The sequence below is a fragment of the Puma concolor genome, chromosome E2 (assembly GCF_028749965.1).
Source record: "Puma concolor isolate L17-30 chromosome E2, mPumCon1.1.hap2, whole genome shotgun sequence".
Classification (NCBI taxonomy): domain Eukaryota; kingdom Metazoa; phylum Chordata; class Mammalia; order Carnivora; family Felidae; genus Puma; species Puma concolor.
Genome location: NC_141681.1, coordinates 28428793 through 28453794, shown reverse-complemented (window position 1 = coordinate 28453794; position 25002 = coordinate 28428793). Strand labels below are relative to the sequence as shown.

Below are 25002 nucleotides of genomic sequence, written 5' to 3'. Positions count from 1 at the left end.
ATTTTCTTACCTGTCTCTAAACAAATTTCCTCATAACAAAAGGTTTTCTTTAATGTTTCCTATTAAGAGAAAAAGCTATTATACTAAAAGCCCTTGTGAGTCTTACTCTAACATATTAAAGATTGGTATGACCTTGATTTTCCCTTAAATAGAACAAAAGTATCAAACTTTCATTGCCTTAGTCCATATCTTCTATGGAATGGGTTTTTGGTTTTTTTTTTTAAATTTTGGGTGCTGGCATCTGTCATTTGGTTGAGCCTCAGACATTTGGGCACAACATGGAAAAACTTATGAACAGAAGAGAAAAGCCTTTGGCCCAGTCACTGATGAAATGACCTTTACCTAGGCTTATGAGAGGTTTCTGTTATAATTTGCCTCAAAAACTCTGGTGAGCTTTGTTCTTGCTTGATTAAAAAAAAAAAAAAAAAAAAAATGTAAGTAACCTTTTACTTAAACATCACTAAGACCCTATTATTATCAATCATATTGGCATTTGGGTGGATTTAGTCTGTTTAATGATTCAGGAGTAAACAGCATATTTTTTTAATACAACTGGTACATTTTTTTTTAATGTTTGTTTATTTTTGAGACAGAGAGAGACAGAGCATGAGCAGGGGAGGGGCAGAGAGAAAGGGAGGCACAGAAGCTGAAGCAGTCTCCAGGCTCTGAGCTGTCAGCACAGAGCCCAACGCGGGGCTCGAACTCACGAACTGTGAGATCATGACCTGAGCCGAAGTCGGACGCTTAACCGACTGAGCCACCCAGGCGCCCCTACATTTTGAATGAAGTAGAATCTAGCAATTCATGTAAGAAAACTTCCAGGTTGATCAAATAACATTGATATCATTGGGTGCATTGTATCATTTTGTAGGTGCATTCTGAGTTAATTTCATAACTGGCTATAGCTTTTGTCTCAAATGATTCCCCTGGAGGAAAAAACCTAAGTGATGATATATTTACCAAATTCCCTTGTACATTTTTGTTTTTAGGATGCACTCCAGAAATTGACTGAAATTCTCAATTTAAATGGAGAAGTAGCTTGCCAGGACTCAGGTCATCCTGCTAAACACAGGAACACATCTGCAGTCCTAGGTTGCTTGGCTGAGAAACTAGCAGGTAACTCTGGAAACCTCTACCAAGAAAGATCTTCAGTTTTTTTGACATGATGGAGAAGATTGCAGGTCTTTAATCAAACCTGTATCAGAAAGGAGTGTCTCAAAAGAAATAAAATAAAAATTTAATTTAATTTAATTTAATTTAATTTAATTAATACTGAGGGACAAGAGCTAACTGGAAAAAAAGTACTCAAAGTCCAAAGAGATGAATGCAATCTAATTTAGCTTTGAGGATTTTCAGAGACATTTATTTATTTTTAAATGTTTATTTTTGAGAAAGAGAGAGAGAGAGAGCACAAGTGGGGTAGGGGCAGAGAGAGAGGGGGGCACAGAATCTGAAGCAGGCTCCAGGCTCCGAGCTGTCAGCACAGAGCCCGACATGGGGCTCAAACCCACGTACTGGGAGATCATCACCTGAGCCGAAGTTGGATGCTTAACTGACTGAGCCACCCAGGCGCCCCCAGAGAGACATTTAAAAGAAAAAGTTGTACTCATTTGCTTTAAAATTAAGAATAAAAGGTTACATTCAGTATAATAAATAAAGATTATGGAAGTATATATTTATGCATATAATAGATAATATACATTTATGCACTTTATAGAGTTTAGCTAGATAATAGAGACCTACAAGGTAGGAGAAGAAGAAAAGGAACTGTCATTGGAGCAGTTCCTGAGAAGAGAAGCAGATATTTAACTTATTTATGAACATTACCCACTTTAGGAAAGTTAGCATCAAAGTGCAGGTGAAGAGCTCAGCTAGTTAGAATCCTGTATGGTGGAAGAAACAATGGATTCCAAATCAGGACCCGTGGGTACTGCCTCCGATTCTGCCATGTGCACCCCAAATGCACCAGAATGAGTGACTTCACTGTGGGCTCCATTGCTCAGCTGTGAAATAGAAACAGTACTATTCCCTGCCTCAGAGCAGGAGGCTTGAATAAGACACTGTGCGTGAGAGTACCTTGTCAAAGAGTTCTAAAAAACAATTTTACTGTTATTAGTTACTGATGAAAAAGAATATGGCCCATTTCATTGTATCTTGTGTTTGTTATGTTTGTCCAGGTCCTGCAAGTATAGGCTTACTTAGCCCAGGAATACTGGAATATTTGCTACAGTGTCTGGTAAGTGAGGCATCAAAGCCAGTTATTCTTAGTCATCTACAACTGTGCATTTTTCTAAAATTGCCAGCTTAACCACTGGCACAGAGAATGGAATCAGTTATAAATTTTATTTGCAGGTGTTTCCTGAGTGTTTATCTATTCCCTCCTATGTTCAAAAAAAAGAAAAAAAAATGAGGGCGGGTTAGGAATTTATTGCAAGCAAAAGCAGCTGAGTTGGTCTGGTTTTAAATTTAGTCCTAAGATAGCTGCTATGATTGGCTTTTGTGTGTGTGTCCTTAGGGTCGGCCAAATGGTAGTAGGGACCTCTGCAGCGGAAACAAAATTACATGGCATTCCAAGCCAGGAAACTGTCAGGTCAGATTGCCAGTGCATATAAATCTCCACTTCTTCCCTCCCCCTCTGGCTACTGCTCTTATAACTGTTGTCGTGGAGTACTTGATCTATTGTCTGTGAAGCTTGCGGTTTGCTGAGGTTGTGCTGTCAGATCTCTTACACTGCTGGACTGCAGACTTGACTGGTCTGTATTTGTTAAAGTTATTTTTGCAGGCCTCCTGAGCATTGGCCTTCTTCAAAATCTGAAAGACTTTATTTTTCAATACTTATATGAGATGTACCTAAGACACACCCCACCATGCTAAGCAAGCCCTGTGGGGATACAAAAGTAGTATAACCAGTCCTTTGCCCTTAAGAAGTTTCCTGGTTAACGGGGGGAACAGAACTACTCGGACAAGACAGCCTCCGTTTTATGACAGGGCATGATCAAGGGCAAAATCCCCTCTCTCAGACTAAGTGCCATAAGAGTACTGAGAAGGTGATGGGGAGGTGGAAGATGGTGGTGGTAAGGGCCAGGAGAGCCATGGGAGACAGGCTTCCAGATGAAGGTGGCATCTCAGCTAGGTCACATCATAGGTTAGGATTTGACTGTGCACACTGGAAGGAAAAATGGGTTTTGGCTAAGGGCCCATCACCAGCAGAAGCTCAGAGATAGAAATGACCATGCTCCTGGCATATTACAGAGAATTGTCTGTTCAGGAGACAGTGTTTAGAGACAGGAGGACAGGCCTGAACATCCTGATGGGGAGGGCTCTGGGCCTGAAAAACCAGACTGAGGAATTGAGAGTGGATATGGCAGGAAGCAGGGTACTGAACAGGCTTTGCTGCAGGGCATGCTGGTGGTTGCATGAGAGTTGCAGAACCTTTGAGCCCCAGGGAAGTGAGTAGGAATCACCTGATGTTCTAGAGCTCCTTTGCAAGCTGCTAACGTAGCTGCGGTAAAGGATGGCTCTGAGAAGGTGTGATGTTAAGCAGGTAGGTTTTTCTTTAAATGATGAACACATGTGATATGAAGTTAAATGTAATTTAAAGAGCGCTATCCCACCTACCATTAGCATTTGTGGATTTCCTTGCAGAGAACAGACTGAGAACTAAGCCATAAGGTATTCATTCCATCATTTATAATTTTGGAACCTGGTAGTAATGTGTGGTTCCTTTAAGGCTTCTGAATAAAAGTCATTCTTAGCTACCATTCTAGGTTTCTGTTTGGCTTGCTTAAATCAATGTAAGAATCCGCATGGTTTTCTTTCACAAAGCCCTAATATAAGTGTTACTAAGTGGAATAACACAGTGCATTTAACAAAATACTTCTGAAATTTGCATATCTATAAATGAACCCGGTGGCTTCAAGAAAATAATATACAATTTTATGAGACTCTGTCTTGGTTCCTTATTACTAGCAGTATTAGCAAACAGAGGATTAAGGACTCAAGTGAGTAAAACTCTTCTGATTGCTCCAAAAAAATCAAGCACATATTGGGTAAGAAGAAGAAATTGGTAACTCGCCGCCTCTGCAGGGAAATGATGTTTTTGCTTTATGTTTCTCTATCTTTTGTTGTCTTTCAGAAGCTACAGTCCCACCCCACAGTCATGCTCTTTGCACTTATTGCGCTGGAAAAGTTTGCACAGACAAGTAGGTATAGTGACTTCTTGCACTAATGATCTTCTGAACTGGCTGTTAAAAATCTTATTTTTATTACTTACTGGATGAGCTTATGCTTTGAGCCCCATCAAACAGGTACAAGTTCCGTATTTGGGTAGACACTTCAAGGCCAGTGAGATATAACAGGGACAAAAGCCAAGAGTTTCTCACCTAAGAATCAAAGCTTAATGACCATGGTTACTGACTTTTTGTAGCTAAAAAGTTAATGATGAGGGGTGCCTGGGTGAATCAGTCAGTTAAGTGTCCAACTTCTGCTCAGGTCATGATCTCACAATTCATGAGATTGAGCCCTGCATCAGACTCTGCTCTGACAGCACTGAGCCTGCTTGGGATTCTCTCTCCCTCTCTCTCTGCCCCTCCCCCACTTGCACTTTCTCTCTTTCTCTCTCTGACGCAAAATAAATAAACCTAAAAAAGAAAAAAAAACATTAGTGATGAGATTGCTACTTCCCAGAAAGTAGTCAAGGCTCCTGGGCTATGTCCTTATTCTAGTTTCCAAGTTTTCTAATTGCCTGTCCTCACTCCTTCCCACCCCTTACCTGCCCAGCAAATCATCCTACCCTTTCATGGTTAATTCAAGGTTTATGTCTTCCCAAACAGGTGAAAATAAATTAACTATCTCTGAATCCAGTATTAGTGACCGGCTTGTCACATTGGAGTCCTGGGCTGATGATCCTGATTATCTGAAACGTCAAGTCGGGTTCTGTGCCCAGTGGAGCTTAGACAATCTCTGTAAGTAGCAATTGTCCTTCCAAAAAGGAAAAAGCCTGTTTCCCCTTCCAAACCCATTTCTTACACAGGACCACTATTCTGTAATTCACTATTTTGTAATAGTGAATGTGACACTTACCTTATAAGGTCCTATACTGTAGCTTGGCTGTATTCTAGCAGAAAAACATTCTAGGGACCCTCTAGATAAGAATTATATGGAATGCTTCTAATTCCAGCACTCTTTCTGTTCACAAACTTTTACTGATACCCTACTTCCTGCTGCATCAGGGCCATTAATCAAATGGCAGTGTCTAGGGGTGCCTGGGTGACTCAGTCAGTTAAGCGTCTAACTCTTGATTTCAGCTCAGGTCATGATCTCATGGTTCATGAGTTTGAGCCCAGCATCGGACTCTGCTCTCATAGCATGGAGCCTGCTTGGGATTCTCTGTCTCCCTCTTCCTCTCCACTCCTCCCCCACGTGCATGCGCCTGCTCAGACTCTGTTTCTCTTTCTCTCTCTCTCTCTCTCTCTCTCTCTCTCTTTTTCTCTTTCTCTTTCTCTTTCTCTCTCCCTCTTTCTCAAAAGTAAACATTAAAAAAAATAGCAGTGGGGCACCTGGGTGGCTCAGTCAGTTAAGCATCCAACTTCGGCTTAGGTCATGATCTTGCGGTTCATGAATTCAAGCCTCATGTTGGGCTCTGTGCTAACAGCTTGGAGCCTAGAACCTGCTTCAGATTCTATGTCTCCCTCTCTCTCTGCCCCTCCCCTGTTCTCTCTGTCTCTGTCTCTCTCTCAAAAATAAATTTTAAAAAATAGCAGTGTCTAATCAACTCTTCTGACACAAACTATCTCCTCACTGTCCTATAAGCGGGCCCCAGTCATTCCTGCCTCTGGGCCTTTCCCTCACTGGGAGTTCTCTGTCTTTACTGTCCTCCTTATCCTAACTTGGCTCTTCAAAACGCAAGACTCGTCTTACCTATATGAGGAGGGTTGCTCCCAGCTTTTCTTGTTCCCTTTCAACAGCTGCTAGAACTAAAACTACCCCTACTACTAATCCTCACTCCCCCTCCAGAGTTAGCACTGTGCAGAAGCACGGCTGGACGTGTGCACCCCCTGCTCCTGCCACAGCACTGTGGGGAGTTGCTTTGTGCACGGCCTGTGTGGTGCCAGTGAAAGAATCGTTCTTAGAAAGTATAGCTTGGCTTTGGTTGCATGCAAAATAACAAATCCAGAGAGCAGAAGCATGAACCTCACAGTGCTGTCCTAGCCTGTCCTAACTTTTGCTTAATTGATCCTCACGTGGTCGTGCAGCACCAGAGCCAAGGTCTTTAAGTCTCCCTACCAATTCTGCCATTTCTGAGCACCTCCCCTTAACTAGAATGGCAGCCAGTGATGACACTAGCTTTTTCCCCACAACAGCCTGCCTTAGAAACATGACCACTTTTTCTTTTGCAGTTTTAAAAGACAGTAGGCAGCTGACCTATGAGAAAGTGGACTTGAATAGCATTAGGGCCATGCTGAATAGCAACGATGTCAGCGAGTACCTGAAGATCTCGCCTCATGGCTTGGAGGTAAAGCTTTCATGGATGGAACATTCAGGGGGAAGAAATCTTGGTCTCATTTTCACACCCTGGTTCTGAACAAAAAAGCAATTTTTTGCAGAATAGATGGAAGTTCATTTCATACTCCAGGAGTGTTTAGAGGTAGAACTGGCAGACAGAAGGTGTTTGGGATATTACTTAGTCTTTTATATCCCACACGTGCTATACTCATAGTAAGTAAGCACTATAATATTTTTTGACAATTTGATTTTTTTTTTTTGTAGTTTCAAGTTTTCTTTAAATTCCAGTTAACATACAGTGTAAAGATTAGTTTCGGGTGTATAATTTAGTGATGCATCACTTACATACAACGCCCAATGCTCATCACAACCAGTGCCCTCCTTAATGTCCATCACCCATTTAACCCATCCCTCCACCCACCTCCCCTCCAGCAATTGTTTGTTCTCTATAGAAAATTTGATGTAAATATGTCTGTTTTCAATCTCTGCCATTTTATTCAGCTAAAGGTACAAAGACTAGTGTTTCCTAAAGAAGCCCTTCCTTTTTAAATCCCTGCATAACCAGTTGTATTCTGTCTAATGTTCCCCCTCTTCCCTGTGTGTTGGAAATGTTGCCGATTTTGCGGTGCACGTTGGTGAATGCTGCTTCTGTACAAGAAGGCACCATAAGGCACTAGACATGTCAAGATTAAAGAACTGTTTGAAGAGTGGCTGCAGACAGCTCTTTGATCTTGCGTATTGCCAAACGCCTCCGTAGTTTTCTGCTTTAGATTATCTTGGGGTATCCCGTCTTATACCCTTCAATGTCCTTCTCTGTCTCCATCCTAACAAGTGCAGGTTAAGGCCATGTTAATGCATCTGTAAAAGATTCCACTGTGAAGGTAAATACCTGTAAGTACTTCAAAAAGAAGCCAGTAGCCCTCGTTAATTCTTCCTGTGGCCATCTTTGAGGCCTTTCAACCCTGTTAGAACTCCTTGGGGATAAAACCATAAAACAGAGTGTGCTTCATTCTGTTTTGCACTTTTTGTACCTGGGGATGTACAGAGAAGGAAATGACCATCCACCAGAAGCTTCGATAAGGAAAAAGACTCCACCTCTGAGTGGTCACTTGTCTTTGGTAGTCTCCAGGCATTGATGGTAGACTATGACCCGCTTTGGTTTTGCCAGGCTCGCTGTGATGCTTCCTCTTTTGAAAGCGTGCGTTGCACCTTCTGCGTGGATGCTGGGGTGTGGTACTACGAAGTCACTGTGGTCACTTCTGGCGTCATGCAGATCGGCTGGGCCACGCGAGACAGCAAATTTCTCAATCACGTGAGTACCCTAGAGAACTGTGTGAACAGGGCCAACCGCAGGCTTTTGGTGAGCGGGTGGAGGACACGGCTTTTTCAGGTAGGCTTGCAGTGTCATCGTGCCTCGGGGTGCACCACGTGCTGCCAGATCCCTCACAGAGGGGGTGCCGAATGGATTCAGAAAAAGCGAAACACAAGTGAAACCGCCCGTCAGCTTTTTTCCCCCTCGAGTTTCAAGTTCACATTCGTTTTTACCTACAGGTTGGATGTGTCCTTTGTCTCTGTAGGGTGTCTCCGCCCCCAGCCACATTGCTGGCTTGGTTTTCGTATTGGGACCCAGCATGACCTTTACCTTGCATTTAAGCTTTAAGAACCTTGTAGGAATTCTCTTCCTTTCATAAAATACTAAATATTGGCTTGACTTCTTTAACTTGACTTTTATCTTGTGATTGGTAGGCACATTTGTTTTCAATATTTAGTATTTATCTTTTGTTGTAGAAAGCTGGCAGGTAAGAGGGAAGATGAAATCCACTAGAAGAAGCAGGATTCAGCTACCGCTGCTCGAGTGTGAGGGCAGGGCTTCCTCTCTTTCCTATAGATATTAATTTCTTGCCAATTTATGCCCTTCTGATGCCCAGCCTGATCGACTTTCTTGTGTTTCTCCAATTTTAAGCTGTTTGGAATCAATCCAGTTTTGATCTGGAATCTTTTGTGTGGATGTATGATTTTTACCCTTTGAACTGGGAAAACACTTTGGATTATTTTGCTAATTTAAACAGTAGTCTCCCATCTGTAAGGTGCTAGGTTGGGTGTTAGAAGTGAACCAACAAAACCAAACTCTGCTTGCCTGCTATAGGTATAGTTTCGGGAGGACCATTTCAGCAAGGCTGTGTAGCATCTTAGAATTGTGCATGGCCTTTTACTAAACTCCTTGCTGGAGAGACAACTGGAGGAAGAGAGTCAGTGGAGAGGTCAGATTCTTGTCCAGGATAGAAAACTAGACCCCAGTCTGCTGTTGCTTTTGTCGGGACCTTTTTCTGATGAAGGGCCTCCTCACTGACAGCACCTTAATTAGGACCTGGATGCGTGAGACTTTATTGTGGCACCATGTGGTCAGAAGTACACGGGTCTGAAGAACAGTGCTGGTTAGTCTCTTAGTTCCCACCTTGGGCACTGATTTAAAGCAGGTAGCATCAATTATCCTGACAATCTGACCCAAAGGAGGTCCCGAAGACAATTTTTTAGACCTTAGGGGGCAAAAAGGTTTGTTTCCAGAGCGTTGTCATTTTGGAGCCATTCCTCTGACTCCCACAGCAGTCTGTACTGCCACCACATCCATTTCACATATGACAATTGGAGACTGGGAGGACCTAAAGAATATTGGACTAGAATTCAGGCTCCTTCCTGTTCTATAAGAGTCATCTTCTTTGCATTTGAAAATGGAAAGAATCTCAGAGAATTAGCTAGGTTCCTCATTTGGGTGTAAAAAAAGTTGTTCCAGAACTAGAAGAAAGATGGAAATCTCTAGGGAGGAAGCTCTAGGACAATACTTGTTTCTCGTCATTTGGCAGCAGCACCACCACCACACCTCCCCCCCCCCCCCCCGCCGCCGCCCATGAGTCTATGTGTAGTATATCTAATTCTCGATACTGTAAATTTTTTTTAATATTAAAATTTTTTTATTATTTACCAGTGAGGCTGCCACTAATTTCTGCCATATCATTGCAGAAACTTTGGCTCCTCAAATTAAGATCCTTAAAATGCTGTTTTCCTATCCTCTAAATTGCTTGACAGACTTTTAATTTCTTCCTTTAAAAATCAAAACCAGGGGTGCCGGGGTGGCTCAGTCTGTTAAGCATCCACCTCTTTGGTTTTGGCTCAGGTTATGATCTTATGGTTCATGAATTCGAGTCCTGTGTCTCGAGTTCTGTGCTGACAGTGCAGAACCTGCTTGGGATTCTCTGTCTCTCCCCATCTCTTTGCCCCTCCCCAGTGTGTGTGCTCTCTCTCCTTCTCTCAAAATAAATAAATTAAAAAAAATTTTTTTTAATCAAAAAACATTTTTTTTCCTGATCTAAGTACTTGTTGATTGGATTTTAATCATGTTGCCATACTTACAACTTTGCTTCAAACGGACGTTCTGGTAATTCTGATTTTTTTTCTTTTTTTTTTTTGGCCTGTACAGACGGGGTGTGGTTTTATGAAATAAGTCATCCCTAGGATACACCCAGTCTCTAATGACTTGAAGTCAATCCACAGTGCCTCTTCTTTTAACTCTTACTGCTTGGGCTTCAGTTTTGAAAGGATGATAAAAGTGTTGGGCTCTCATTAAAATGAGAAGCTTAAGGACAGTTCTTGTTCAGGTCACCTACAGAATAGTTGGTCTTGTGTATTTTTATGGGGGTTTGGGTGAAACAAGTTTTTAAGGGTGCATTTTGAGTTATCTGAAATAACTTTTGCCTTTTCATGAGCATCTACCATACTTTCGCGTACTATCTCTAATCTTTTTGAGAGTTTGGGAAGGTATTATTCTCTCATTTAAAGATGAGAGTGAGGTTCAGACAAATGAATTTAGAAACTTACCCGAAGTCACCTGGCCTCCAAGTGCTAGAATCACTCCAAGAAGAATCGAGACCCTGGTCAAGATAACCCATGCTCCTTCCCCTGGAGTAGCCTCGTCCCTTGGAGAAAATGAGTCTGCTTTCTGAAACAGAAAAGGGGAATAACTCGGAAGCCTATTGGGAACTCCCAGGCTGTTGAGGAGTTTGGGAACTAGACAGGCACCAAGGCAACATCAGAGAGCCAAGAGACAAGAAGTACAACAGCCAGTGTTTTAGGCGCTAAGGTGCCAACATTTCTGCCACAAACCAGTCCTAACCATTCCTCCGTGTGGGTCACTCCTACCACACTAGGTGTCTGCTGGACGGATCCAGCTGGCCAAGCCTAGGTTACATCCTACCCCTCCAACTCCTGAGCGGGAGGCAGGACATTGTATCTTCATTAAATTCCCTAAAACAGGAAGGGGTTGGGATGCTGGACAGCAGAAAAAAAAGGGGAAAGAATTCAAAATATTTCCTGAATGGCAAGCTATGGATTAAACTTTTTGTTTTCAGTAATGTTTCCGTTACTAAAATATACATGACCATAAACAAGCATATCAAAATTATTACTCCAAGTACTAAGCTAGCTACCCTGTTCTCCCATTTATCTGTCTCAGCTGGAAACCACAGTCCTGCTGGGAATGTTTTCAGGTTGACAGAGGGTGTAGGGCATCTAGCTCGCTCTCAGAGATGTCAACTCAAAGGGATTTTTCCAAGTGATCTCTGCTTGGTAGAAGTACCTACTTCTTAGCCTGTAGATGTTGAGCTCTGGTTGAAATTATTACAGTTCCACCTTTGTCCCACAGTGCCACTCTCCAGTGAAATTCATCCTGGCATGGAAGACATTGCATGGTAAAAGTCTGATCTTAACCAACTCTTGTGGCTAGAAATCTTCTAGGAATGTCTTCACATTGTTCCACAGAGGACTTGGTAGTACATTAGAAAGTGAATTGCTTGCCTTTTGCCTATGACTAACACGCATAAAATAAAAAACCATTTTTCCTTGTTCAGGCTTGGAAAGGAGGGATAGCGAGGTATTCTTTCTAGTCAACTGATGAATTTCTTCTCTGCCTAAAGACAGGTAGATGAAAGTTCATTTGACTCTTGAATAATCTGAATAGTGCATTCAGAACAGCTGGTTCAGAAGCCTCACTTGGAGAACACTCATGAGAATTCAGTATATTGTAGTCCCAAGTAGTCAAGGAATATGTTCGAGCCTTTTCTCCCGTCGATCTCTTCACTGCATTGTTTATTCCAGAGAACAAGCAGAACATCACCAAGGACCTGAAATCTTACTTGGATTTGGCCCACTAAGAATCTTTCACCATGAACCTTTAAAGATAGCAGTTGTCTGATCTGCATGCTTCTTCTGTTTGTTCTATTTTTTCATAAGCACTTAAAATAATTTAAGATCCCATCCACCCTTTTAACAATAAAATAATTGTGAAATAATTAAAAGGCAATAAGAAATAAAAGAAGCTGCCGAGGACTTGTATGATGCTCGAGTTGAGCCCACCTCTGAATAGCTATTAGCTGACTGTCCACTATAACCTTTTTCTTGTGTCCAGTTTTGAAATCTCCGTGTATGTGGTTGTTTTGAAGTCTACTACATGCAAGAAAGTTGTTTTCCCAGCCACAGTGAAGTAGAAAGCACACCATTCTTAGGATAAGAAGAGTCCAAGGTCCAAACGTGGCTTTCTTAGTAATGATTTGTCTTTGGGTGATGTGGTTGACCTCTCTGAGCCTTTATCTCCTCTTAAAGTGGAGCAGGATGCCATCAGCCTTATGGTGGCTCATGAGAATTAAAAGAACTAACAAATTTGTTGGTGAGGTCATTATCCAGTCATGGAGAGCCAGGCTTCCGGGTCAGCATTTTGGTATCTTCTAAGAACCATAGGCTCCCTTCATCTGGAAAGCTTAAAATTCCAGCCACCAGGTCTATGGTTACAAAAGACACACCGTCTTTTCTCAGAACGCAGCAGGCAGAGCCTTGCTAATCTTCTGGGCCCTGTCTCCCTCCAGGAAGGCTATGGCATTGGGGACGACGAATACTCCTGTGCCTACGACGGCTGCCGGCAGCTGATTTGGTACAATGCCAGGAGTAAGCCTCATCTACACCCGTGCTGGAAAGAAGGTACCCGTTCCTCTCTGTCATGAATTTATCGACTGGGTCCAGACATCTGGTTATGATGAAGGCATCTATTATGTTGGGCCTAAAAATGTTTTAATGGAAGAAGATGTGATATGAAAAGGGATATGAGCCTTTGTATTCCCCCTCATGGATGTAAACAGCGTTCTGATAAGTTCACCTCTGGTAGAGCCCTTCCTTTTGCAAAAGCATTTCAGACTATAGAATTCTTAATTGAGTGGGGAAAATGATAAGATTAATATGAATTCTAGTTTTCTCTCTGGGTATATGCTTTTTTTTTTTCTTTGTTGAGATTTTATTTTTAAGTAATCTCTATACATAACTGGGGCTTGAACTCACAACCCCAACATCAGGAGTCACTCGCTCCACCAACTGAGCCAGCCAGCCGCCCCTCTAGATACATGCTTTGAATCAAAGCATTCAGGGAGATATTGAGGACACTGATATTGTAATGCCAGCAAAATGAGGATATTTTTAGAGGCCAGGTGGCTATGGAATAGGCACTATTCAGTGGCCATATTCTGGGCCCCACTAGAGCAGCTTTTAAGGATGAGTTGAGGGCACCTGGGTGGCTCAGTCGGTTAAGTGTCTGACTTTTGATTTCGGTTCAGGTCATGATCTCACAGTTCGTGAGGTCGAGCCCCGTGCTGGGATCCATGCTAACAGCATGGAGCCTGCTTGGGATTCTGTCTCTCTGTCTCTCCCTCTCGGTCTCTGCCCCTCCCCTGCTCATGCTCTCTCTCAAAATAAATAAATAAAAACTTAAGAAAAAAAAAAAAAAAAGAGGCACTGTCTGCAAAGACTGTCTCATTTTTGTTTTCTAATAATTTTAAAAAAGATTACTGAAGTAATATGTTTAGCATAAAAATTTGGGAAATAGGGGAAAGGAGTAAAATGAAAATCCCTTATAATTCCTCCATCCAGAGATTTTTTTTTTAAACACTTAAAATTTGGTGTATGTATTTTTTGTTATTGTCTCACTCCTATGCCTTGAACAGCTTTCCAGGTTATTAAATAACATGATTTTTTTGTGTGTGAAATTTATTCATTTTGAGAGAGAGAGAGTATGTGTGCCAGGGGGCAGAGAGGGAGAGAATCCGCGCTCTTTTTTGCCACCCAAGTGCCCCAGCAGCATTTTCTTCTTAATCGTAGTCTAAAATATTAGACCAGTTGCAGAAGAAGCAAGACTGGTGAATGTGTCGATACATAGCTACAGATGCAGACTTGACTTGATACAATGACTGAAACCCTTGAGACACTGAGCAGAATCCTGGTAGTAGTATACACCCTAACCCTTAGCATGTTTCACTTTCTCCTGTAGGAGACACAGTAGGATTTCTGTTAGACCTAAATGAAAAACAAATGATCTTCTTTTTAAATGGCAACCAGCTGCCTCCTGAGAAGCAAGTCTTTTCATCTACTGTGTAAGTAGCTTTCCTCAGTCAAAAATTTGAGTAGATGCATGGAATTCACTTTTCTCCAGAAAAAGACCTTGTCCATTTATGTAGTCAGTTGTGATGAGAAATCATTTTATTTAGAGTAATTAAGGACCCATTTGATCATATCTATAACCATCCTGAAGCTTAATATAAGAAGATGAGGTTAGGACATTGTCAGGGTCACAGTCCTGTCTAGGTTAGTAAACAGAATCCATTACCCTTCCTTTCTAGTAGGGGATAATGTCTAAAAACCACTTCCATGTATGAGCTTTACTTTGTTTTCATGAATTCTGTTGACCTCTATACTCCTTCTTACTTGTAGATCTGGATTTTTTGCTGCAGCTAGTTTCATGTCATATCAACAATGTGAGTTCAATTTTGGAGCGAAACCATTCAAATATCCACCATCTATGAAATTTAGCACTTTTAATGACTACGCCTTCCTCACAGCTGAAGAGAAAATCATTTTGCCAAGGTAAGGAATCTGCTTAGACTACCTGTAGACTTTCACGTGCATCTCATAAGAAGCTGAAACAGTTCCTGAAAGACTTTTTACAAATAATTTTGAAGACCTGAAAAAAATGGATGACCTCCTAGGAAATATAAATTACTCAAACAAATCCCGGAAGAGATATAAACTAACCAGTTATTATCACAAAATTAATTGAAATGAAGTAAGAGATATGTCCCCCAAAACACACCAGACCTGGGTGATTTCACAGGAGATTTCCACCACATTTTTTTTTTAATGTTTTTATTTATTTTTGGAGATGGAGACAGAGTACGAGTGGGGGAGGGGCAGAGAGAAAAGGAGACACAGAATCCGAAGCAGGCTCCAGGTTCTGAGCTGTCGGCACAGAACCCGGCACAGGGCTCAAACTCATGAACTTCGAGATCGTGACCTGAGCAGAAGTTGGACACTTAACTGACTGAGCCACTCAGGCACCCTTCACCACATTTTTAAATAAAAGATAACTATTTAAATATCACTATTTAAAATGTTTCAGAACCAGAAAGAAAGAGCACTTCCAAATAATTTTTATGAGCTAAATAATATCGGTATAAAAACCAGGCAATATAACACATGCACAAACACACAAAACAACTGCAAACTAACTTTACCTAAATGTCAATGAAAAATCTTAAATATTAGGAAATCAAATACATTTTTTAGCAGATATGCTTTTAACTTTGGAGTTTGTTGACACATACTTCTCTCTCTCTCTCTCTTTTTTTTTTTTTTTTTTTTTTTTTTAAATTTTTTTTTTTTCAATGTTTATTTATTTTTGGGACAGAGAGAGACAGAGCATGAACGGGGGAGGGGCAGAGAGAGAGGGAGACACAGAATCGGAAACAGGCTCCAGGCTCTGAGCCATCAGCCCAGAGCCTGACGCGGGGCTCGAACTCACGGACCGCGAGATCGTGACCTGGCTGAAGTCGGACGCTTAACCGACTGCGCCACCCAGGCGCCCCGGTCTTTTTTTTTTTTTTTTTTTAACATTTCTTTATTTTTGAGAGACAGAGAGCATGAAGCAGGGGGCGGGCAGAAAGAGAGGGAGACACAGAATCTGAAGCAGGCTCCAGGCTCTGAGCTGTCAGCACAGAGCCCGATGGAGGGCTCGAACCCATGAGGCATGAGATTATGACCTGAGCCAAAGTTGGACGCTCAACCGACTGAGCCAACCAGGCGCTCCAGAAACATACTGTTGCACTGCCAGCACTGTTCTACAGCTATTAGGACAGTGAATGCCATCTTGCATAAAATTCCACAGCCCTTCTTTGCCGAAAAGTGTGATAGACATTAGTTATCTCCTTGGAAGAGTATCTGCTTTTCTTTCTTATGAGATGAACGTGGTCTGTTCCTTAAGCTGAGAAAGACTCAAGCTGCTTCCTGGTAATGATCTGAACTGGAAGCTTGTTTCACAATACGAACCAAAGCTTATCATTTTTTAACAGAGCAGTTTTCTAGATCCCTGTGGGGAAGGGGATTCTTGCCACATGTATTATATCAATGACAGAGATCACACTGGCCATGGTGCGGTCAGTGTTGGGCTGTCATGCCCCGGAAGGTATATGTAACATAATGTTATAATCCTAGCTCCTGTTTTGGCTCAAAAAGCAGGCCTATAAACAGCCCTTCTAGGCCATGCTTCACCTTGGACGTAGTGTCTCAAGCCTGAAGAGCGGCTCAACAATTTGCAAACGAACCAGAAAAGGTCACAGAGTGACCCAGCAGCATTGCCTGCTATGGCAGAATCTCCGTAACATCACAAGAACAGAAGGGCCCCTTACATACCAGCTCAGGGACCTGAGGTTCATTCCTAGAACTTCCCTTCAACTTGTGTTGGTGCCTGACACAGATTATGAACTTTAAATTCCTCTTGAATTTAGTGAAAGTCTGAAGTAATACCTCTCTTGTCTGTCATACCTCATTCCTTTTTAATTTAGCCTGTCTCACTGGAAGCGGCCCATCACTAAGCCTGCCTTGTGACGTATACCCTGAAAAGTGAGGGCAGGCTCCAGGAGTTCCCCTGGAGGCTGGCCTTAGTTAAAAACGGCAACAGCATTTAGAGGACCGCCCCCTGCAGAATTAAGCTTTGTGAAAGTCAGATGGCAATAGGTACCAGCTGTTCAAAAGTCTCCTTTTACGGGCAGCTTCCAAGTACTCAGTACCCTGTCAGGTCAGCACCCAGATGCAGCCTGCCTTGAGTAAGAGCAGAGTTCCAGGTTAGGGCATCTTACGTTGCACTGTCTCTGACAGTGACACCAACACGGGAGTTGCTGGAGGCTCATTGAGTGGCGTCCTCCATGGCACAGAAACCTCTTTAACATCTCAGTTGCACCTCATTGTGGCATTAGGTGTGAATGTGCCTGAGACCATTTCCTATGCTGTTAATATTTTCAGCCTGTGTTCCAAAAGCTTATATTCGGCTTGTGTTTGTTTATTCACTGGAATATATTCCTTTCTGGCTTCATGGTAAGAGATCATGGCCCTGTTACTATCTGGGATTTTGTAAATTGCTCTATATACTCTCTGTCTCTAATTCTCATTCATTTATTCACTCTTTTTTTTTCTTTCTCCTTCTTAACCTTTTTATTATACACACAAAAGAAAAACAGACTATATGGCGAACCTAGTCACATACAGGGTTGGAGGGGAACTACTGTCTTCCTTTGTCTGAGCCCCGTTGTCATTCCAGGTCCCCTGGCCATAATCCTAGAGGTTCTTTGACACCTTACTTTCCACCATTCCTACATCCTACTCAGAAAATACTGTGGGCTGTGCCTTCGGAATATATCCCACATGCAACTACAGCTTGTCACCCTCACTCCTGCTACCATCGTCCAAGCTGCCTTTTTTTTTTTTTCCTTTAGCTAGTCTCCCTGTTCCTACCTAGACCCCCTTCAGTCTATTCAACACAGCCTCCAGAATGATTTTGTTACAACTTAAATCAGATCATGCCCTTCTCTGCTCACAAGACTCTAGTAGCTTCTCGTTTCACTTAAGATAAAAGCTTAAATCCTTACAGTAACCTTCCAGGTTCTACATGATTTGTCCCCTTCCTTCCTTTATTACTTCTCTGACTTTACCTCCTACTTACCCTCTCCCACTTGTTCATGCTCCTTATTCAGCCACCCTGGCCTCCTTGCTGCTCCTGAAACATACCAGATCTATTATAGCCTCAGGGCCTTTGCACTTGCTGTTCTTGCTGCTAGAATGGGCCAGTGTGTGTTTTCCAACACCACCAAGCAATTAACTCAATTCCGACACTGCCTGACTGGAGACAGACAGTGTCAGGTCCCACAAGTTAAGGTCTCATTCCTACAAGGCTGCCCTCTACCCCGACTTTAAATGCCAGTCGCAAGTTCAGGTTTCTATATTTGCTTCTGGCTGACTGGCTGTAAATTGAAGGTTCCCATGATCCCCCTCATCAGGTTTGAATAACCTGCTAGAGTGGCTCACAGAACTTAGGAAAGTAGTTTCTTTGCTAGACTGACTACCAGTTTATTATAAAAGGATTTAATCCAGGGACAGGTGGAAGCAGTGCAGAGGACAGGCAGGTGGGAAGCAGCCTCCATGACCTGTGAGTGTACCATCTCCCCAAACCTCCACATGTTCACCAACCTTGAAGATTTTCAAACGGTCCCCTTAGGGGTTTCTCTGGTGGCTTATTACAGAGGCATAGTTGATGAGAACATTGGTCATTAGTGAGTACATTCAATCTCCAGCCCCTCTGCCCCCCTGGGAGGTGAGGGGAGGAATGAAAGTTCCAGCTCACTGATTACAGTGTTGGTTCCCCTGGCAGCCAGCCCCAAACTTAGGTTACCTAGGGGCTTTTCAAAGCTGCCTAATTAACATAGCAAAAGACATCTATTGCTCTCATCTCTTAGAGAATTCCCAAGGTTTTAGGACCTCTGTGCCAAGAACCCAGACGAAGACCAAATATGTATTTATTATAAATCGTAATATCACAAATGGTGTCTCTCCAGATATCCACAAGACTCAATCCCTCGCTCCCTTCATATCTTAAATGTCACCTTAGTGGGATCTTCCTTGGCTGTCATATTTGAAATTGTACCTCCCTGCTCCTCGTATACACACTGCCTTTACTCTTCTCCCTGCTTTATTTTTCTTCATACTGCTCATCAGCGCTTAAAATTCTATATATTTTTTTACCTGGTTTCTTTCTGTCTCCCTTCACTGGAGTGTAAGCTCTCTGAAGGCAGGCATATATGTTTTTAGTCCTCTCTTCACTGCTGAGTCTCCAGGCTCAGGCCAGTGTCTGTCACATGGTAAGGCCTGAAGTGAATAGAATGAATGTTTCATGTTTCTCTTGCCCCCTGGCTGTCAGGGCTGCACTTTTAGCAAAGCAGTTCTGCCTGTCCACTTTTCCGTTTCAAACTGAGTGGAAGTGTCATGCAAGGATTCTAACCTGAGGTGTGTGGACTTCCAGAAGAGTCTGTGCTGGCCTGTCATAAGCACCTGAGACTGTATAGAAACTTGTGTGTGTGCATTTTTCTTGGGAAAGACTCCGCTGCTTTTCATCAGACTCTCAGAGCTGTGTGACTCAAAGGTGAAAATTTGCTGGTAAAACAAAGAGTACTAGTCTGAGAACCAAAAGGTTGGCATTGGATTCCTGAATCTGTTTCCCATGTGTTGACCTTATGCAGATCACTTCCATGAACTGGTTCTTTGCCTATAAAATGGGATTGATCACATCTGTGTCATTCTCTACTGTAGAAAATCACTGTCAGGTTGAAATGAGATGCGTGTGTGCAAACCTTCCTAAACAAAGCTTAAGGAGTGCGTAGCATACTTCACACGGACAGAGCATTTTCACAGCATTTCATATGCATCACTGCTCATAGGCCCATTGATTTGTTGACCAAATAAGTTGTAAACTACACTTTCTCCTCAGGCACCGGCGTCTTGCTCTGTTGAAGCAAGTCAGCATCCGGGAAAACTGCTGCTCCCTGTGTTGTGACGAAGTAGCAGACACACAGTTGAAGCCATGTGGACACAGGTAAGAGGGTTTGCTCATTTCTTCTTTTTTGTATTACATTAGGCAATCATCCTATTCTTGAATTATTTTATGGTTATCAGAGAGGAAGAAACTTTCCTCTGTCCAGGGTTCTTCTAACTGGACTAAGAATTAAATATATATGATACAGATTAACAGGAGAGAATCAAATGTAGTTACGTGCACATGGGGAATCCACACAGACATGAAATTCCAAAGACAGGCAAAATGAGGTATGCATGTCGTCCTCAGTTAAGGAAGGGGGTAGGGGTCTGGGGGTAAAAAGGGAAGGAAAGCCCTTAGCAGGAAGCAGAGGGGATGTTTGGAAAACAAAGGTTGCCCCGTTGTGCAGATATGTTTCTTAGGTAAAGAGGAATCTCTTATTAATAACTCTCTTCCTGGTAACAGGTCCTCTATTTAAATTCTTTTTAGGCAGTTGCAGGGAGGTCAAAGTTTCTTCCTGAGTCTTTTGGACCTTGATTGTTTTCAGCTCAGAATAATCTGTGTGTCTTTGCAGCCCGTCTTGGGCTGTCTACCCTTGTACCCCACACAATGTTACCAGTTCCATAGCTGTTCTTTAAGGTTTATTATATACAAAGTGGGCTGGGAAATTCGAGTTTGCCAGACAGTTCATGGCTGTCTTCCAGAAAGTACCTGAAATAGAAGAAGCTGTTTGATGGAAGGCCTCTGTTTTTATCTTGTTTACTCAGTACTATATTTTAATACAGTTTTACAAAATGTAAAAGGCCTAATACTACTTACGATCCTCTTGGGAAATCCCTTTTAGTTTTATTTTTAGGGCCTCCTCATTTACTAGCTACTTAACCCTCTAACCATTGAGAAGGCAGCACCTTCCTCCCATGCAGCCAAGTTGAACTAGAAGGCAGCCTGGATCCTGTAAAACAGTGTCTAAACATCAGCAAGAGCAGCAAGTATGACGCCCCCAAGAAGGCCTCCCAACCGAGTTTGGAAGCAGAGAGAGATGGGGCACCTGGGTGGCTCAGTCGGTTAGGCCCTGCATTGGGCTCCACGCTGGGCACAGAGTCTACTTAAATAAATTTTAGAAAGGAAACAGAAAGAGGAGCTGGGCAGTGGGCTGGCCCTGACCTGGCCCAGGCATGTGTGCTGACTGTGGGTGAGCAGTGCCCGGGCCAGTCTTCCAGGCCAGCTCCCTGTAACTCAGCACATCCTCTCTCCTGCCCTGCTCTTGTTTTTGACAGAGCTTTAGCCACCAGAGCTCCTGAGGGTCCAGAGTCTGAGTGATGGACCCCAATTGTCACCTCCAGGTGTGGCTTAGTCTAGGCCCTTCACTCTACCTTGCCAACTTTTGCAGTGGGTTGTTATCTAATTGGCTGATAAGGGAGGTGCATGCTGTGTATCTTATGTCACTGCTCACTGTACCAGTTTCTCTTCGAAAAGAAAGGCACGGTGTACTCCAGCGGTAGCTATTTCCTTGGTATTGACTCTGCAGCCTAGAATTCTCAGTTTGAGCACCTTTGAAGATTTTAGTTATTAGGGCCTCACAGGCAGATGCAAAGTTTAAAGGATGGATATCTCGATACCCCTTTTGATCTTTGTTTGTGGGAGGATGTTAAGATCCCAAAGAGCAGTATCTGGTCTTAACTCGTCTTCGGGCTCTCTGGCCTTCTCAGTGGGTTTGCTCACAATGAGCACTTGTAAATGAGGGCTGAAATCTAAAAACTTAGAACCAGCTATCTTAGCCTCCGTAATAGATATATACAAAACAGGATTGGAAGAGGAAATGTAAAGAGTTATAAGAAAAGTTAGCTCAACTTTCAGCAGCAACAACAATTTTAAAGGGTTAAGAAAGGAAATCCGGATAAACTGAATGTCGTGAGCTGACCCTGGGATGAAATGGACAACCTAGGCATTTCTATTACCGTAGAAGAAAATTGAAATTATCAAAGGTATATTTGCCCTCCATTCCCTCCGCCCCAAGCACTAAGCCCAGATGGTTTCACTGATAATTCTTTCAAACTTTGAGGGGCTGGGTAGATTCTATTTAAACCTCTCCAGGCCAGGAGCACCCGGCTGGCTCACTCAGTGGAGCATGCAACTCTTGATCTCGGGATTGTGAGTTCGTGCCCCACTTTGGGTATAGAGATTACTTAAACAAGTACATAAAAAAAATAAACAAGGGCTGTCTAAGAATACGTACCAAGAAATATGTGGTGCCTATGAGAAGAAAACTTTTAAACTACTAAAGAATGCAAGATAAGATTTGAATAAATGGGTCTGTTCTTGGATAGGAAGTCCTGTTGGTGTTTTAAAGGTGACACTTTTCTCTAAACCATAAGTTTAATCTGGGTTAACTTTTTTTTTTCTTCTGAAAATAGAAATGCTAGTTTAAAAGCTTGCTTGTATGCTGGGACACCTGGGTGGCTCAGTCGGTTAAGCATCCGACTCTTGATTTCAGCTCAGGTCATGATCTCACGATTCGTGCGTTGGAGCCCCGTGTCAGACTCCACACTGTCAGCGTGGAGCCTGCTTGGGATTCTCTCTCTCCCTCTCTGCCCCTTCCCTGCTTGCCAGCTCACTCTCTTAAAATAAGTTAAAAACTTTAATTAAAAAAAATAAGTAAAAACTTACATGCTATAAATAAGACAAGAAAATTCTGAAAGAGAAGAGTTACAGAGGGGACCAAACTACCTACCACATCTTAAGATATATTAAAATAAATGCTAATAGTTCGCTCCCCATATATAAAAAGAATGGCAGAACTGTGGAGAACAGAATAGAAACCCAGAAATAGAACTAACCACAAGTGAAAATTTCACATATAAAAGCCTCGTGTCAAATCTGCAGTGCAAGATGGACTGTTTGATATTGGGATAAGTGGCTAGCTGTCTGGGAAACAAAGCGTGTTGTGTCTCGACCTACCATACACTTCTGTAAGTTTTTTTCGTGTACATACAGACTTTGTGGAAGAATATACTTGAACTTTTTACTTACTCCTCACAAGATGAGGGAGGATCAGAAATGAGAGAGAGACTTGTTTGTTCATATATTTGCTTCATTTTTTAACCATGTGTAATGATTACCCTTTCAATTAGCCAGCTTGTTAATATTTTAGACTGAGTTGGCACATTGTCAGTTTGACCTCCTGAAGCATTAACCTAACTGGCACTTGTATCTTTCTCCTTAGTGACCTGTGCATGGATTGTGCCTTGCAACTGGAGACCTGCCCATTGTGTCGCAAAGAAATAGTGTCTAGAGTCAGACAGATTTCTCATATTTCATGACACATGTGAAGAGGCATCATGGACTTATTTCTACTCAATTCCAGCCAATGTTGAAGAGAAAAAACAAAGAAAAAAAAAAAAACATCTCTAATCAGTTGTGCGCACATTGAAACTTATAGCCATGGCCAGATTTTATGCTAAAAATGGTAGTTTGTCAAAGACAAAATTCTCTTAGAATCTAACCCAACTTGCCAGCCCTGAGAAATTCCTTTTAAGGCCAAGGAAAGCTGAATGCTAACAGCTAGGCCTGTGGTACTTCCATGGAACACGCTAGGAGACAGTGCCCTCCCAAGTGCTGAAACCACACCGGAATTCTCCCATGTTGGGTTCATGTGAATGTCTAACAGGATGTTTTCTCTCCTATTCTAAAGTTTTTATTTGGGGCAGAAGTCATTATGGAGAAGTAAATGACAGCGGTTCTGGGTTAAGCATAACTTCCAACCGGTCAGAGAGGCCCCGGTGTGTTAAGCGTGGATCTTGCCCTGCAAAACTTGAATCTATAAACCAGAACCACACAGGTCAATACTACAAGCAACATGGAGGGCCCGAAAGAAGGTGCACAGACTGTGGAGAAAACCCAATTTTTGATATTTCCGTGATTCCAAAGAACATTGTAGTTTTTTTTTAACTGCAGAAAACTGGTGTATTTTCACATTCATGGTGTTTCTATCCAGTTTCAGTATCCGCATTTTGTGAGGAAAAAATGTTTTAACAATGCGGGAGGAATTCTTAAATTAATTGCAATGTTAGACTGGAGAAAATTTGGTATTTAGGGTATTTTTAAGGTACCATCAAATCAGGTTTTTTGTTTTTTGTTAAAATTTTTTTTTAATCAGTATTGTTTCTGGAAGTAATATACTTTGAAACTCTTGAACTAACAGTCTCAAAAACTCTTAGAGGACAGTCTGAGAGCACGTATTCCTGTTGTTTTAAATAAATACCTGTTTTTGAATAGTATATTCAATCATGGATTGCTGACTATGTCTTCATCAAAAGTGTTAATCCCTCTCAGGGTCTCTGGTGAAGACCTTCAAGAGTTTGGTTTTTTCTCCCAGAAAATTGGAAGGTAGAATTGTAAATTCATAGAACTTATTTTATAATGGTGTACCTCAGCAGCTGCCTTTCAATTTATGCCAAGTCCTTACTGAGTTTATACTTGAATAGTAAATACGTCTTCTGAGTTTTACAGTGTCTTAAACTCAATGCACATCTTTCTTTCCTCCTTTCCTACCCTTTCTTGTTTGTAATTCATTAAACTGTCCTATTATAGAGATGATTTCCTTCCTGGCCGTACTTGTTGGGGTGCTGGATTTTTTCCATGTCTTTAGTCTTCCATAAATTCAAATATATATATAAATATATATATATATATATATATGTTCTCTTCTTTAGCTTGTGGTGAATACAGTAATTTGCATTGAAGAAATAAAACATTTGTTGCCTTTTTTGAGTAAGATTTCACAACTTTCATTGGTGCCTGCTGCCAAGGTCCCAAGACCTCACCCTCTCTGATTTCAGGGCTACTTTCCAGGGCAGGAGAGAATCAAGTATTAGATTTTAAGAAGCAAAGGTAATCACTTACTCATCCCACAGATCTTTACTGAGCACATAATATGCTCTGGGTACTGTGCCTAAGTGGTATACAAAACAGATCTATTCGTGGAGCTGCTGGTAGTGGGGAGAAGACAATATATTTGTTTGTTAATGCCTTACAAGATTAGGGTGCTATGAGAGAATGAGGGGGATTTAATTTAGATGGGTGGGAGGGGCAGAAGAAACCTCCCTGAGGAAGTAATATTAGTAAAAACTCCCTTTTTTTTTAATTTTTTTTTAATGGTTACTTATTTTTGACAGAGACAGAATGCGAGTGGGTTAGGGGCAGAGAGAGAGGGAGACACAGAAGCAGAAGCAGGCTCCAGGTTCTGAGCTGTCAGTACAGAGCTCGACGTGGGGCTCGAATTCACGAGCTGTGAGATCATGACCTGAGCCGAAGTCGGACGCTCAACCGACTGAGCCACCCAGGCGCCCCAAAACTCCCAAGGAAAAAGTAGGACATGGCCAGGCAGAGAGACTGAGTGAGGACAAGCTTCCAGGACTATGTAGCTATGGGAGCACAGCATTACAGGTGAAGGCCTAACTAAGGAGAAAAGGAGCTCAGCCTCAGGATCTGATGGACGACCCCCGTAACAAGGGGGTAGAATAGTATGCTCCCATGTTGGAGAGGTGAGGAGATTG

General features: G+C 42.2%; 2 protein-coding genes across 3 annotated transcripts in view; both read left to right on the top strand.

Annotated features, from left to right (window-relative positions):
* Positions 1-24221, top strand: part of RSPRY1 (ring finger and SPRY domain containing 1) — a 43931-nt gene extending 19710 nt beyond the window's left edge. For both annotated transcript variants that reach the window (XM_086689374.1, XM_025920724.2), the window contains exons 5-15: positions 990-1116; positions 2178-2236; positions 4136-4202; positions 4833-4964; positions 6399-6514; positions 7673-7816; positions 12417-12528; positions 13865-13967; positions 14305-14457; positions 19403-19507; positions 22671-24221. In XM_086689374.1, coding sequence (XP_086545500.1) covers positions 990-1116; positions 2178-2236; positions 4136-4202; positions 4833-4964; positions 6399-6514; positions 7673-7816; positions 12417-12528; positions 13865-13967; positions 14305-14457; positions 19403-19507; positions 22671-22767 — 1215 coding nt within the window. In that variant the 3' untranslated portion in view covers positions 22768-24221. The remainder of the gene's footprint in view (positions 1-989; positions 1117-2177; positions 2237-4135; positions 4203-4832; positions 4965-6398; positions 6515-7672; positions 7817-12416; positions 12529-13864; positions 13968-14304; positions 14458-19402; positions 19508-22670) is intronic.
* The window catches only part of NLRC5 (NLR family CARD domain containing 5), a 227302-nt gene that overhangs the window by 200080 nt on the left and 2220 nt on the right, over positions 1-25002 (top strand). The window lies entirely within an intron of this gene.